The 13,297-nt window shown below is 44.9% G+C and overlaps 2 protein-coding genes; one reads left to right on the top strand and one right to left on the bottom strand.

Moving 5' to 3' along the window:
* Positions 1 to 1,573: 1,573 nt before the first annotated feature.
* GSTUM_00001075001 (uncharacterized protein) lies at positions 1,574 to 2,503 on the top strand (the record flags this gene model as incomplete). XM_002838380.2 has 1 exon in its annotated part: positions 1,574 to 2,503. The coding sequence occupies one exon, from the start codon at positions 1,574 to 1,576 to the stop codon at positions 2,057 to 2,059; it is 486 nt and encodes a 161-aa protein (XP_002838426.1). The 3' UTR covers positions 2,060 to 2,503.
* A 232-nt stretch (positions 2,504 to 2,735) lies between these two features.
* GSTUM_00001074001 (uncharacterized protein) lies at positions 2,736 to 4,502 on the bottom strand (the record flags this gene model as incomplete). XM_002838379.2 has 4 exons in its annotated part: positions 3,830 to 4,502; positions 3,663 to 3,772; positions 3,142 to 3,616; positions 2,736 to 3,080 (listed from the first exon to the last, which is right to left on the bottom strand). Exons 1-4 carry the CDS (start codon positions 4,376 to 4,378, stop codon positions 2,736 to 2,738), a joined length of 1,479 nt encoding a protein of 492 aa, XP_002838425.1. The 5' UTR covers positions 4,379 to 4,502.
* Between the last annotated feature and the right edge of the window lie 8,795 nt (positions 4,503 to 13,297).

The following is a 13,297-nucleotide window of genomic DNA, read 5'->3' as shown; positions in this document are numbered from 1 at the left end:
GGGGTAGTTGATAGCTAGGGTGGAGATTTTTGAGGTGTTGTTCAGTTACTACTGGGATGAAATGATTTAGCCCAGTACTGTAAAAATGACTGTTAAGGAGTTACCCAGAGGTAATAGTGGATGTTGTAACATAGTGAGGATGCCTACATGGTACACCAGATGAAGCTGAAACTTAATAGGAGTTCCTTATATGCTATCTGGACGCTGAAAATATAAAGAGTCAACGTCAGAATAGAATATAGAGAAGGGATACTAGCTAAATGATGCAACAGAGGATGCAATATTGATCTCACGTTTCATCCTAATTTGTACTTAGCATTCTAAGTATCATGTGCATCAGCTGCAGTGGATACCCAAGATGTCAGTATAAGTGTTCCCTGTTGTAGATCAAACTTTACAAAATTTTCTCTAAATATTTAGGCAACATGTGACACCTCTACTTGTGGGTACAGCTGATGTGACTCCAGCTACTATTACTAGTTTGATTAGTATCCTTTTTGTTTAGAATTTTCTTATTTTGTTATGTTAGAGGTGCAGGGGACTTGGAGCACTGGGAGCAGGCTGAGTATATGGCTGAAGTTGAATCTATATCAGCTAGATTGACACAGTACCCTAGGACATGAAACTTACAAATAGTTGATTTTGTTTGAATTTTTTTTTAACTGGTAGTTCAAGCATAGCCATCATAAAGGATAAAGGATAAGTTATAGTTGTAGGATTTTAGGTAAGTGTATCAAGTTTTACACTAATTGAAACTATTACCAGAGCTATTGACCAGAGTAGTACTATGATGAGAGATCCATTGTCGAAGTTTGTAATGTGACTGTCTGTAATAGTAGTTGCAAGAGATGCATATTGGGCTAGGAGGTAGGCATTAAAAGCCTAGTTGTGAGTGACAAAAGATGAGTAGCATCACTGGAGGAAGACCTAATAGGACCTGTCCTAGTGGGGCCTCTGTTGAAAAGGAGGTCAGCATCTTGTGGGATGTCTATTATGATATCCATGACTGCATGAATGGGAAATTACTAGGTGAACCCAAGTTATCTTGTCCCCTGATGAGGAGAAAAGAATAGAGTACTAGTAGTATCAGAGCAACAGTGATCAATAGTTCCAGGTGTTGATTTTTGGTGCCAAAGGGCTTCCTAAGTCCTACCTGGAGACTGTGTAGTCTTTCAAAAATTTTAGACAAACGGCGCAGAGGATTGTGCACTATGTCATGAATCGCCATAACATAATAATTATTACTATATATTTATTTTGGCTTGGCTCGAGGAACCGCTGGTCGAAAACTGGCCAACAGGAAGGTATGATACCCCGTTCACACTCTCGGTTGCGTCCAATCACACGGATTAACATTCTTCCATAACTCGCTTACCCGCCCTTCTATCCTAGGCCGGCACCTCTCCCATCCTAACCCTGCCCACTCCAGCCTCCTCTGTCTTGAATTGGGCGAGCGAGGAAATCTACACTCCGCCTTGCGACCCTGAAAATGTTGAAGACCAAACCCCTCAACGACCTCCTCTCGCAGAGTATCTCTGCAAATGTCTCCTCTGCTTTGTACTGATACCCCTTTATGAGCCCTCCTACCACACATTTTCTGACAGATTCGGTACTAGAATATTTACCCCATCCGGCTCCCTCCTCGCAACCGGAACCTCGCCGACCGCGCCCTCGGCCAAGAAGTCCAGAACACACGCTGCGCTTGCTGCCAACATTTGGAGTCTTTATTCGCGAGTTGCCTCCACTGGTGCGATTGAAGCTTCGCTTCCCACGACTCCAGCAACCAACGTTGCCGCGCCGCCATCTCCCCCTGAAACGGCCGCTGAAAGCCCCCCTGAGGTGCTCAAATCTCTTACTCTTGAGCTCTCGGATTACAATCTTCATATACAAATTGTTGCGGAAAGGGTCTTGCTATGTCTTATTGGGCCAAAGGTTGCTGGTGGCAGTAGCAGGAGCAGTCTGCACAGTGAAGGGGAGAGCAAGTCTGCGAAGAGCGGCGGTGGGGGAGGCAGCGGGAGTGGTAGTGGGGTCGTGCTGGGTGGTGGGTTGGGTATCCTGAAGACTCAAGCTGTTGCATTAGCAAACTACCTCGAGGAGGAGCTCCGGGGATTTGAGTTGCCTGACGGGATATAGATTGCTAAATCTGCACCTCAAGGGCGGCAACCAGTGCGAAGTTCCCTGCACACTGTCTTCTTTTTCTTCGCCTTTTCCTTTTTAATTCTCGCTCTACGCCATTCTCTACCCTAATACTCGAATTAATCCAGTCGGCGTAGACACCAGTTAATCGTTAGAAATTTGGGTGGTTCCGCATGTACCTCTTTCCCGCCCCGCTTCTCTTCAATGTTTCTCTTGTTTTCTGATTTTCGGGGCCTTCCCCTTTCTTCTGCGCACCTGGATTTTGTTTATTTACCCCGGGGAGTGATCGCCCCGCCGACATTGCCAATTTGCTACCGTCTCTCCGACCCTAGCACTTCTAGCACAGGTATGAATGATTGCGTACTCCGCGAGAATTATTCATGACTTAATTTGCTCACTCACAAGACAACCCGGACCCGGAGTCATGGAGTACTCAGTCCAAATATAAGTAGAAGAGGAGACTCGTAGTAATGCCTCTAGAATGACTAACACCTTGGTGGCTAATCCTATTCGCTCGGGTATCACAAGGTCCTTTTATGAGGGAAAGTTGATTCCAGTGGACGGAACCTGAGTGCCAGGAGAGATCAAATTCCTACTTACTAATACTCTAGGCTCTCCTCGAATAATTTAGTCAACTCACCTTTCTGCCTTTCCAGATCTTCGTCCAGATTGGGTGCTAACATTAGTACCCTACGTTGCGGGATAGTACCCTCAACTAACCCTTGGATATCACCACTAGTATAACCAAGCTCTTTAATACCTTTTGGTTGACCCCCAAGCTTATACAAGAATTCCTTCAAGACGTCACTCAGCATGTCCCCAGCATTCTCGGCACGAGCATTAGATATATCAACTCCGAAGACCTCCGCCGCTGCCAGGTGTCGCTCTGGATTCGAGGCAGCCGTGAACTTGAATACCGCCGGCGCAGTTACTGCTACGCTTACCTGAATTTCTAGTCAATATAGAGTGCGTGCAGGAGGGGCACGGAGAAACTAGGACGCATACTCCGTGTGGAATAATTGGATGATCAACTTGATATCCGTGATGTTTATACCCCTTATTTCCTCCCGATATTGGATAACTCATCCCGTGGCAGAGGTGAACACCTGCATTTCCGAATCCGACACCCGCCAACGTGGCAGCAAGCAACATCTGGCTTTGCGCTTCCTGGTCACCCGGATCACGTACTGCCCTTGGCAAGTACTTCACTGTCATTTGTAACGCTTTGAAGGAGAAGATATCGCTAATGGGGTTTGCCCCCTGGTAGGTTGGGCGCAGAAGCGGGTTTGTAGGACGGGGTGTACGTTCACTGTATGGAATGGCCGTATAGGATTCGAGAGAGTGGCAGAGCACATCCAAGCCAGTTGAGGCGTGGACAGCAGAAGGCATAGAACGTGTATTGAGTGGGTCACATATTCCGAGGGTTGGCTTGAGCATTCGGTGGGCGATACCGGTTTTGGTTTTTTTGTCGACAAGGTCACTTGTTGATTAGAAAAGGTGCCAAGGCGGGGAGCTAGCGAACTCACAAGATTGCGGTACCAGTAGTCTCGCTGCCAGTTCCGGCAGTAGTCGGGATGCAGACCAAAGGACTCAGAGCTTTGGTGATCGGTAGCCCTTTTCCTAATGGTGGGTTCACCTTTCTGGGTCAATCTCGGGGCCCGGAGAAGGGAGGGGGCGACAGGGTGGGACTGACGAAGTCGAGGAACTCCGCCTGAGGGAAATTTGTAAACAGATTCACCAGCTTCGCAGTGTCCATCACACTCCCACCACCGACAGCCAAGTAGGCATCACCATTCGCCTTCTTGCCAAATTCAATTGCCTGCTTCACAGAGTGATCCTTTGGTTCAACCATCACGTCGGAAAAGATCTCGTACTTTACCCCCGCGCTTTCAAGTGCTGAGACTGCAGTCTTCATGGGGGCTAGCCGTTCAATTGTCTTGTCAGTAATAATGATGACCTTCTTCGCCCTGATGTTTGAAAAGTCCATCCCCACTTCTCGCGTGCTACCAGGTCCGAACCGAATGCTTGAGGTGGCCATTTCGAAGGCATACTCTCTCTGCTGGCCGGTTGGGGTGCCAAGCGACCGTATCCCCTCCAGGAGTGAAGACGCAGGACCAGCGGAACAGTGCGAGTGACTGAATGCTCCGTGACAAGGACAAGCGGGGGGGTGGGTGTACTGAATAGTACGGAGCAGCGAGAGTGCCTTACTACAAGCGGTAGGGGCAAGCCTTGTTAAGATCATTGTAGGGGAGTGAGGGAATGGCGGGGTGAGCAACACGGGATGAGTGAGTGACACCGGGGTATCATAAAGGGGGCGGGGCGAGAGAAGGGGCAAAGTGATGGGTGGAAACCCTAGGGGAGAAGGTAGTGTGGATTGTCAGGTTGAAAGTTGTCAAGGTGGGAAGCTCTATGCAGCCCCACGGTCGTTCGGGTAATAGTCTAAGTTAACCCAAGACTTACGCTACTCCGTAAGTCGCGCATCACTACCCCATGCCCTTAACCGCTCTGGGGGTACTGTGTGACATTTTGTGCTACCCCAGCCGGCGACTAAGAAAGAAGGGCTGCCTCGCGTGATATATGGTTAGAAGTAATGGTGAGGAACCAACATAAGAGGCTAACGTATGTGACCCAGTAATGGGAAATTAGCTAGTTATGGGACTCATTTCAAAGTCATGTCTCATTCTTTAAAAATCTCTCGTTTGTGAGACGGGAATGAAGGCAACATGATTGACTCTACAGATAAGATAAATGAATGCAGAGGTGCAGAAGTAAAGACTTATGATACTACAACTAAATGAGAAAAGAAAAGGATCTTATGATAAGAAACATGTCTGGAAAAACATTGCCTCCGGCTGATACAGGCTCGAAGTCGGGGTGACAAAAATGAAACAAATGTTCTTAATTGTGGGCGAGAGAGCAACCAGAAAACGGCGGGGCAAGGAGCGAAACTGATGTGAATCAATGGCTCAAGTTACATGTTTCAAAAAATATACCAATAATGATATTATAACCTATGCTGGGTTAATTGGACTAGATTGATAACTAAATGAATTAACATGGTTAGAGTCAGATTTCATAAGTATTAGGTAAGATGAGTTTACGCAAGTGTTACCAAGTAAACTAGAAGAGAGCTGTAAAAATCAGTAAAAGATTATTTAGCCTCTGAAGCTGCGGCACCAAGTTGTGACATACCACAGGTGTCGTTTACTTCTCCTATATCATATGCACTAGGTGCCAGTATTACATGTGACCACACCTGCATCCTATGTGTCTTGTATTTCCACCGCGCCATGCATGTGTCCTACATATCCTGTCACACAGTTTTGACATCTAAATTATGTAGCAGGTTAGTCTTAATTAGTTGACCTTGGTGTTCACATCCATTTTCTATCCCTTAGTCCTATCCCCTGGACGGATGAGACACGCAGATTTACGGCCTTCCTTATATGGTAGTTCTATCCTGTGGCACAGTGACTTTGCCTCACAAAAATCCTAAAATGCTAAGCGTTTTTTTGTGGAAAAGTCACTTGGCCACGGAATAGAGTTACCGTATACGGAAGGCCGTGAATCTGTTATTCTCATCCGTCCATGGGATACTATATTTTTGCTAACTACTCAAAAATCAGCTTATAATCTCGTGCGTGGACAAAATTAACTGCGATTCAACAGAGGAAAATCTTGGGCGATGACAACCACACTCACCCACCAATCCACTATCAGGAAAACCAAAAAAAAAAGTTAAAAGACATAAATACATAGTAGATATTAATATTTGGTATACCATCCATAAGCCTTAATAATTGCCTCTATTCTATCCACCATTGATATAGCTAAAGTATCAAAAACCTTTAGATCAAGAAGTTCTCAACAACAAGTGATGGCCTCTAATATTGCTGTAACAATCCCCCTTCAGATGGTTAGTTCTTGGCAATGGGGAACGATACCTCTCTTCTTTTTCCTCTGAGTCTTATGATAGCTCCAGGCTGATGCCTATGTTACCAACAGTACAAGAACACTGTCTCCTATGGAAAACACCTATCATAAGCATTTTTTAACTCTTTTTTGTGAAGAGTTCTCTTGGTGTAACAATAATAAAGGTGGTGATATTGATAAAGAGTGTAATGGTGCTTTATATTGGTTCTGATAATAAGTAGGAAAAGTACTTAGAAGTCAATCTAATTTTATTTAAACTCATACTGCCAATACTGCCATATGACGAGCCTCTACCAGTAAAGGGATACCGATAACCAGTATACCACTAATCTCAAGCTAACTAAGTCAACAGCCCCACACTTACCATCCCTGAGTCATGCCCATATGAAAACTAATTACAAGACCATCAAACAACGCAGCGCTGCCCTAGTCCAAGTCCGTAGCCTGTCTGGTGTAAAGCCAACCTGCACTAAGCATAGCAGAAGGCGAGCAAAAGACCAACCTGATCAGATTCTTCATCTAGCAAACATAAAAATACTACTTCCTGGCCTAAGTACCATCTCACGAAACCTCTATCACAGTAGAAAACCCACAAAAAACAAACTAAACCTACAGGTGACACAATGGCAAAGAGGAGGTGACCAAGATGTCCACCTCTCATACCCACATGTGAGGCCGTTGATCCTATGAACCCACTTAGCCAGTTGCCCCCAAAGAGCGTACCGGTAAGGAGGACGTGTACCAGCTACCTGTTCCCCAAACCAATTAACAGAAACAAAGAAAATACATAGAGGTAGTAACTGACCAAGAGGGTCAGCAGGACCTATCTCTGACCCGTAGTACCTTGCCTCCTCCCATGATCTCCAGAACTAAACCAAAGCAACTAAACAAACCCCATAAAACCAAGCATACAAGTCCCAAAGAAGTCCAACAAAGTGATGGCAATGCACAATCTTCACCAGTGGCCATCAGCTAGCCGGTCCGTTAGTGCGCCTTGTAGCACTCAGCAGCTTCACCCAACTGCCCAAGCCAGACTGTAAACACTTAATTAGACCTTGCCCAACCTGACGCAGGCCTGACTGATGCTCACAGGTGCCTCTCCATCCCAAATCAGCCCCACCCAAGTCCCACACACTAGACCTCACATGGTCCATCCAGTCCTCTCAGCCCTGCAGACAGATCAACCATCTAACCGCTACAGGTCAGCTTATACCTAACCCCATCAGGTAGCCACTGGTCTTTGCCACACCAATAGAGCCCTATCTCCCAACATCATATAGCCGAGAGAGGGCCACAATCTACAGCTAGGAGTCATGAATGAGGCAGCACCAAACCCCAAAGGCACTGGCACTAACCACACTGTCTAACCCAGCCAAACTGAAGTCCAAGTCAGGAAAGAGTAAGCAGAGCGTGCCAAAGCCAGCCCCACAGGTCTGTCAGCAGGCAAAGTGCAAATGACGAGCAAGAGGGGCCCCCAACCGACCTGACAGGAAGGGGGAGGGCAGGTGAACAGAAGCAGAAAAACAGAAGGTAGGTCCCACTTGCAATGGGTGAAGCCACCAACCACAATCCACACCTGAACCACTAAGATACACAGACAACATGAGTGTCTGGTAGCCAATTGTCCCACACTACTCCAGGGAACAACAACAGCCATCCAGAGGGCAAGACCTCTCAGGGTTAAAGCCATCCCCACAGAAGCAAGCAGGTGACAGCTGACTAAAATGCCGTAAATGCCACAAGGACAAATCTCTAAGGGAATACGGATAAACAACATTGTAGGATTCCAATGGTAGAAAGGAAAAGTAATGAGGAGGGGCTGGGCGGGTACCACCCTGCCACTTGGGAATTGATGTGGCCGGTACTACGTGTTGAAGCAAGGAAAGGTCATCAGTCTATCGGAAGGGCGTTTTGTATAGCGAGAACTAAGGACTTTATTAAAACCCAACAAACATAAGCTAGCCCCAAGAACTACACACGTGATCCCCGGAAATACAATGTTTCATCCCCCCTAAGCAAATACGAAACCTGCAAGTAGATGATAGACAGGAAGTGAAAGACATTTTACCAAAAGGGGCTTGTAAGCTACCATGTTGAAGTGCTCCAGATGGCAGCATCTTGAGATAACCAGCGAGCAATGAAACTGTGCAAACAAGTAATCCGCCATGCAAGCCAAATCGATCTTAACACCAAGACCTCCAGGAACCACTAAGCAAACTCAGATATCTCCCCCAGAATCCTGAGCAACAAAGTCCATCATGGGTGCGACCGGAACGCTCCAAGGTGAAGTGATGGCCAGGATGATGAAAGGTACTTAGAACAAAGCCTAAAGAACCTATCCTCCTTGGCCGTACCGGCCTCCTTAGATAGTGTTCTTCCAGCTCCAAGTCATGAGACCCAAAGTGGTCACATGTGGAAAAATAAATTATTAATGCAATAAACAAGTCACATGACTCCAAGTAGTCACATGGGCGAATCCCATGACCTTATAATGTGATCATGTGCCAAACATAAACCATATCTGTAAGGCATACCCGCAAGGCATACATGTAAGCGACACTTGCCGGGTGCAGGTGTTATGACTCATACTTGAGCTATGTGTGAAATATAACAAATTATAACATAACAAGTCATATGATCTAAATAGGTCATATGCGTAAAACAATAACATAGCTATGACTCATAATGATGCCTTAGGTGAAAACCTTTTCCTTGCTAAGCCACCTTCGTGAAAATTGCCTGCTTGACTGCATTGACATCTCCCTTCATAAGATATAGCTCACGGTAGGGTTGTGAAGCTTAACTTTTACCAGAGACCAAATATTTTTCTATTGGATTGAGATCTGGTAAATAGGTAGGAATTTCCATCAGTGTATTTCCCTGCCCTCTGAGCCATCTCGTAAAAGGAAAGTGAGTCTTAGCATTGTCAATAACAAAAAATACCTCTTCTTTACCAGCCTTTTCTCTGATATTCTCCACATCTCCTTTGTTCAATACCAATGAGATAATGCCTATTTCAAACTCTCTTGAGATAGATCCTCATCTAAATGAACTCTCTCTTGTACTATCCACTTTCTAAGATGCTTTTTTTCAAGTCTTCTCCTTACTGTCCTACTAGAAGCATTGGGAGCAACTTGCTCAGCAATGTCAGAATAGGTATTATGGTGATTCTTAAGAGCTTCCTCCACCATAGCATGATCTTGTAACTTGGTAGTTTTAGAATGTCTTCTTCTACCCTTATTCTCCTTGCCCTCTTGATGTCTATTTGCAATTGTATCTCTGACGGTAGTATAGGAGATATTAAGATAGAAGGAAATTTGCTGATATCTCATCTGAGGCTCGTGTAACTCAAGAATTCTCCCTTTGGTAAACTCAGAAAGAGGTATGGAGGGAATTAGTTTTTTGGCATGACTCCGAAGAATAGGAAACATAGTTTATTGAATAAGCAATTGACCAGAATAGTTTCTTCTTGGTTAACTCAGAGCAATTTCTTTAGGTACTGTTGAGAGTGCGGGGTGATGAAGAGGAGTGGGTTGTACTGGCTGTTGAATCACAGTTAATTTTGTCAACGTACAATAGTTATATAACTTAAACTAAGTTGTTGCTTACTAAAATCTGCTCTGCACAGAGCAGATGAGAATACGAGTAATACATATAGCTAGTGGCCAAAAGTCTTAGTAATACTTAGTCAGTGATTATGCAGTACTTGTATCAACAGCAAGTGAGTTGATATAGTAGAAGTTGATTGATAAAAAAATGTCCATTCAGTAGAATTTGCTTGAATGCTACTAGCTAAGGACTTTGTGGAGAGAATTGTGGGATGTAGATATTAGTATGTGAATAGTCATTTACTATATATTCAAAAAAAGATATTTGAAGTAACTACAGTTGTCAATAATATCTTTTCAACTATTCACAACTTCCTCCCTCAGGCTAGCTATTAGAGACATATTGCAAATAGTACTTATTCTTGAAAAATCAAATTATCTTTAATATGAAGAGCCACAATACTGTAATCCAGCTAGCCATAATTGATTGGAGCATAATACAATTGAAACTTGAGAATCGCAATAACTGAAGCATGTCTGTCTTGTTAATGAATTAGGTTTTATAGAATAACTATTTTATCGAACCACTGCGCCCTCACAACGAACAGACCGATTCAGACTATGAATTCGAACCTGACCTGGACCCTGGTAAATCCAATATGTTCAATCATCATGATGTGCAAGAGTCCAATGCCTGCTTAACACGTCCACGGCACTTGGGCACCTTGGCTATTATCCAGGTGCTGGCGAAGCTATTGGACACATCTATGTATTGGATGAAGAACTACAAGATTTGTGCGAGGAACCGTGGGTGCCCTGTGCTACTGCACACAGTTTCAAACTTGCATCTTGGTTCATTCAAAGCAAAGTACCCAAGTCCCAAATTAATGCATTTTTTTCCAAGGGTCTCTGTGATTCCGCATATGTTAGCTATAGCTCAACGCATACACTTGAGAACCAACTCCGCTCCCTCGATCCTTACAGCCCATATCTGCAGTAGTTCAACGGTGATGTTGACGATGGCGTCAGAGTCTAGCCATTCTTCTGTCATAATCTCCCACACTGTATTCGATACCTTCTGTGCCAGATAGCGTAAAGAGATGATTTTGTTTATGCACCACATCATGAATACGACTCCAATAGAGAAAGGATATATGCAGAAATTCACACTGCAGACTGGTGGTGGGACACCCAAGTACATTCCCTACAACTAGCACTTCCAGATCCATCTCGGCGGACTGACACTGACTACAGACAGGAACCACGCCCACCTGGCACCACAGTCATTCCAATCATTGGACTATCTGATCAGACATATCTCAGCAATTTCTTGGGCAATAAGAAGGCGCGGCCTGTGTATATGACTCTTGGAAATCTCCTATCCATGAAGCAGAACAAGCCAGGAACAATGGCAATTATCCTCCTTGCACTGTTGTACATCCCACCCAAACTCACAAAGGGGATGTCCGACAACAAACTCCAGAGGCAAAAATATGTGAACACTTTACAAGACGTATTCCAGCTCATATTTGAACCCTTACAAGACGGAGCGCAGGAGGGCGTCCCAATAGACTGTGCTGATGGCAAAGTCCGGCTATGCTTCCCAATCTGGGCTGTCTGGATTGCTGACCATATGGAAAACGCTGTACTCTATGGTGTAAGAACCAACCCCTGTCCAAATTGTGAGATACCACCCCATATGTTAGGATCATACTCCACGGAAGTGTATCTTGCGAGAGATTATGGCGCATACCAACATCTTGAACAGGGTCTGTATTTGGAAACTGGCTCTTACTCCACCGACCGCAACATCACCTTAGATGCCCTTGGTGTAAAGATAGGGCGAAACACTTTTCAATCACTTCATCGCCTTTCCGCGCCCAACCTTCACTAGCCAGATCTGCTACATACAGTTTATCTTAGACTATTTAAGCATATGATGGAGTGGATCTAAGTGATTCTCAAGAAGCACGGATGTCATCAAGCCTTTAACGATGCCTGGATGTCTTTACTACCGTATGCAGGATGTTTTGTCCCTGGAATGCCCTACCGTGAGGTTAAGCAGTGGCAGGGAAACGAGATGAGGAATGTGGGACGATGTCTTTTAGCAGTCCTCGCCGTTGCGCTCAGATAGCCTGACCTTGTACAAACCCGGCCTTTCAGACACGTCCTTCTCTGCGTCATGTCATTACTTGATTTGAGTCTGCTGGCACAATACTGAAGTCATACACCTGAGATGATAGGTTACATGAAACAATATCTCAGTCAGTTTCACTAGACGAAGGATATCTTCCTCAAGTTTCGAATATCGCAATAGACAAGAGACAAGATTCAGAACTAGCACCGTGAGCTACGCAATCAGCAAGGCCCTGTTAATCCATCGCATATGAAATCCAAGCAGCGTAGAATTCTGGCGCAGGAATGTGACGCTGAGAGGGATGAACTTTTAGAACTGAGTCATGCCAAGTCCCATTTCCACTTTATTAAGATGCATCTCACATCTCATTTTCACAAGCATATATACAAGTTCGGTAACATTTCCATGTATTCCACGGAGTCTGGAAAGCTGGCTCACAAGGATCAAATAAAAGAGGGATGGTGACGTTCGAATAAGAATGATGCAGCATGGCAGATCCTTCAGAGCTACAGCTGACATCATGCGATCCGAGTAAGACTTTTAAACTTAAATTGGCTCAGGCATCACTGTGCGGATATCCCTATTGACATTGCAGATCCCTTAGAATCTTCAAGGACTGAGTCAGTACAACTCAGAGGCTGGACTCTCAATGGATGTCTTCTTGATGTTTGCGAGCTCATGGGATTTTGCAAAGTCTTAGCCATTCCCTATGAGTCCTTGTACGGAGAGTTGATCAGGTATAGCTGGCAGAGTCTACCCTTGGAGCGCCGGCTTCCTGAAGATCCTGATATACTTCTACACCTTCCAGTCAAACAGCGACGCAACTTGAAATACCGGTGTTAGCATTCAAGGAAACGGATGTGTATGATGTCTACCATGCCCGATGTACTGGCGCCGAGCCTTTCAGGAAACATGCTAGCTGCAATGATTGGGTTTGGATACAAGCTGGTCAGGAGCACATGTATGGAGCGTTCAGAGGGCGACTTGCCGGGAAACTCCTGGCACTATTTAAAATCAGGGACTACAGGTATCCCGATCAAATGTGCCGACTCACAGCTATTCGGATGTTGAGTGTTGTTAACGCAGGGTGCTCATCTGAGTGACATACTCTTGTGATGGTACAGCTGAGGCCACATGCGTGCAATGTTACAATTGTCGATATAGGCATGATTCTTAGTCAGGCTCACCTGATCCCAGAGGGCAACCGGTGCTCTCTCGTCATCAGCCATATTGATTTGTGGACATTTAACGACATTTATTAGGAATTTCGATACGGAAATAGACTCAGTTTAAAACAACTATGTCCGGCCCCAGCCAGACATCGTTTCATAAATAGTAGTAGTAAGAAGCGTATTGCACAGGTAATAGTAAACATGTAACAATAGCTAGCAGAATGTAGAAAGAATTAAATGAAGATACTAGATTATATTGGCCAGATGAGGACTACGTGTAAAGATTGAAGCGACAAAGATGATGCGCCTGACTATGACTGTGGATAATGTAGAACCTCGTCTGGCACTCAACTAATTCCCGTAGATGATTA

The sequence above is a fragment of the Tuber melanosporum genome, assembly GCF_000151645.1.
Source record: "Tuber melanosporum whole genome shotgun sequence assembly, scaffold_248, strain Mel28".
In the NCBI taxonomy this organism is placed as follows: Eukaryota; Fungi; Ascomycota; class Pezizomycetes; order Pezizales; family Tuberaceae; genus Tuber; species Tuber melanosporum.
This window is presented reverse-complemented; position numbering and strand designations above follow the sequence as displayed.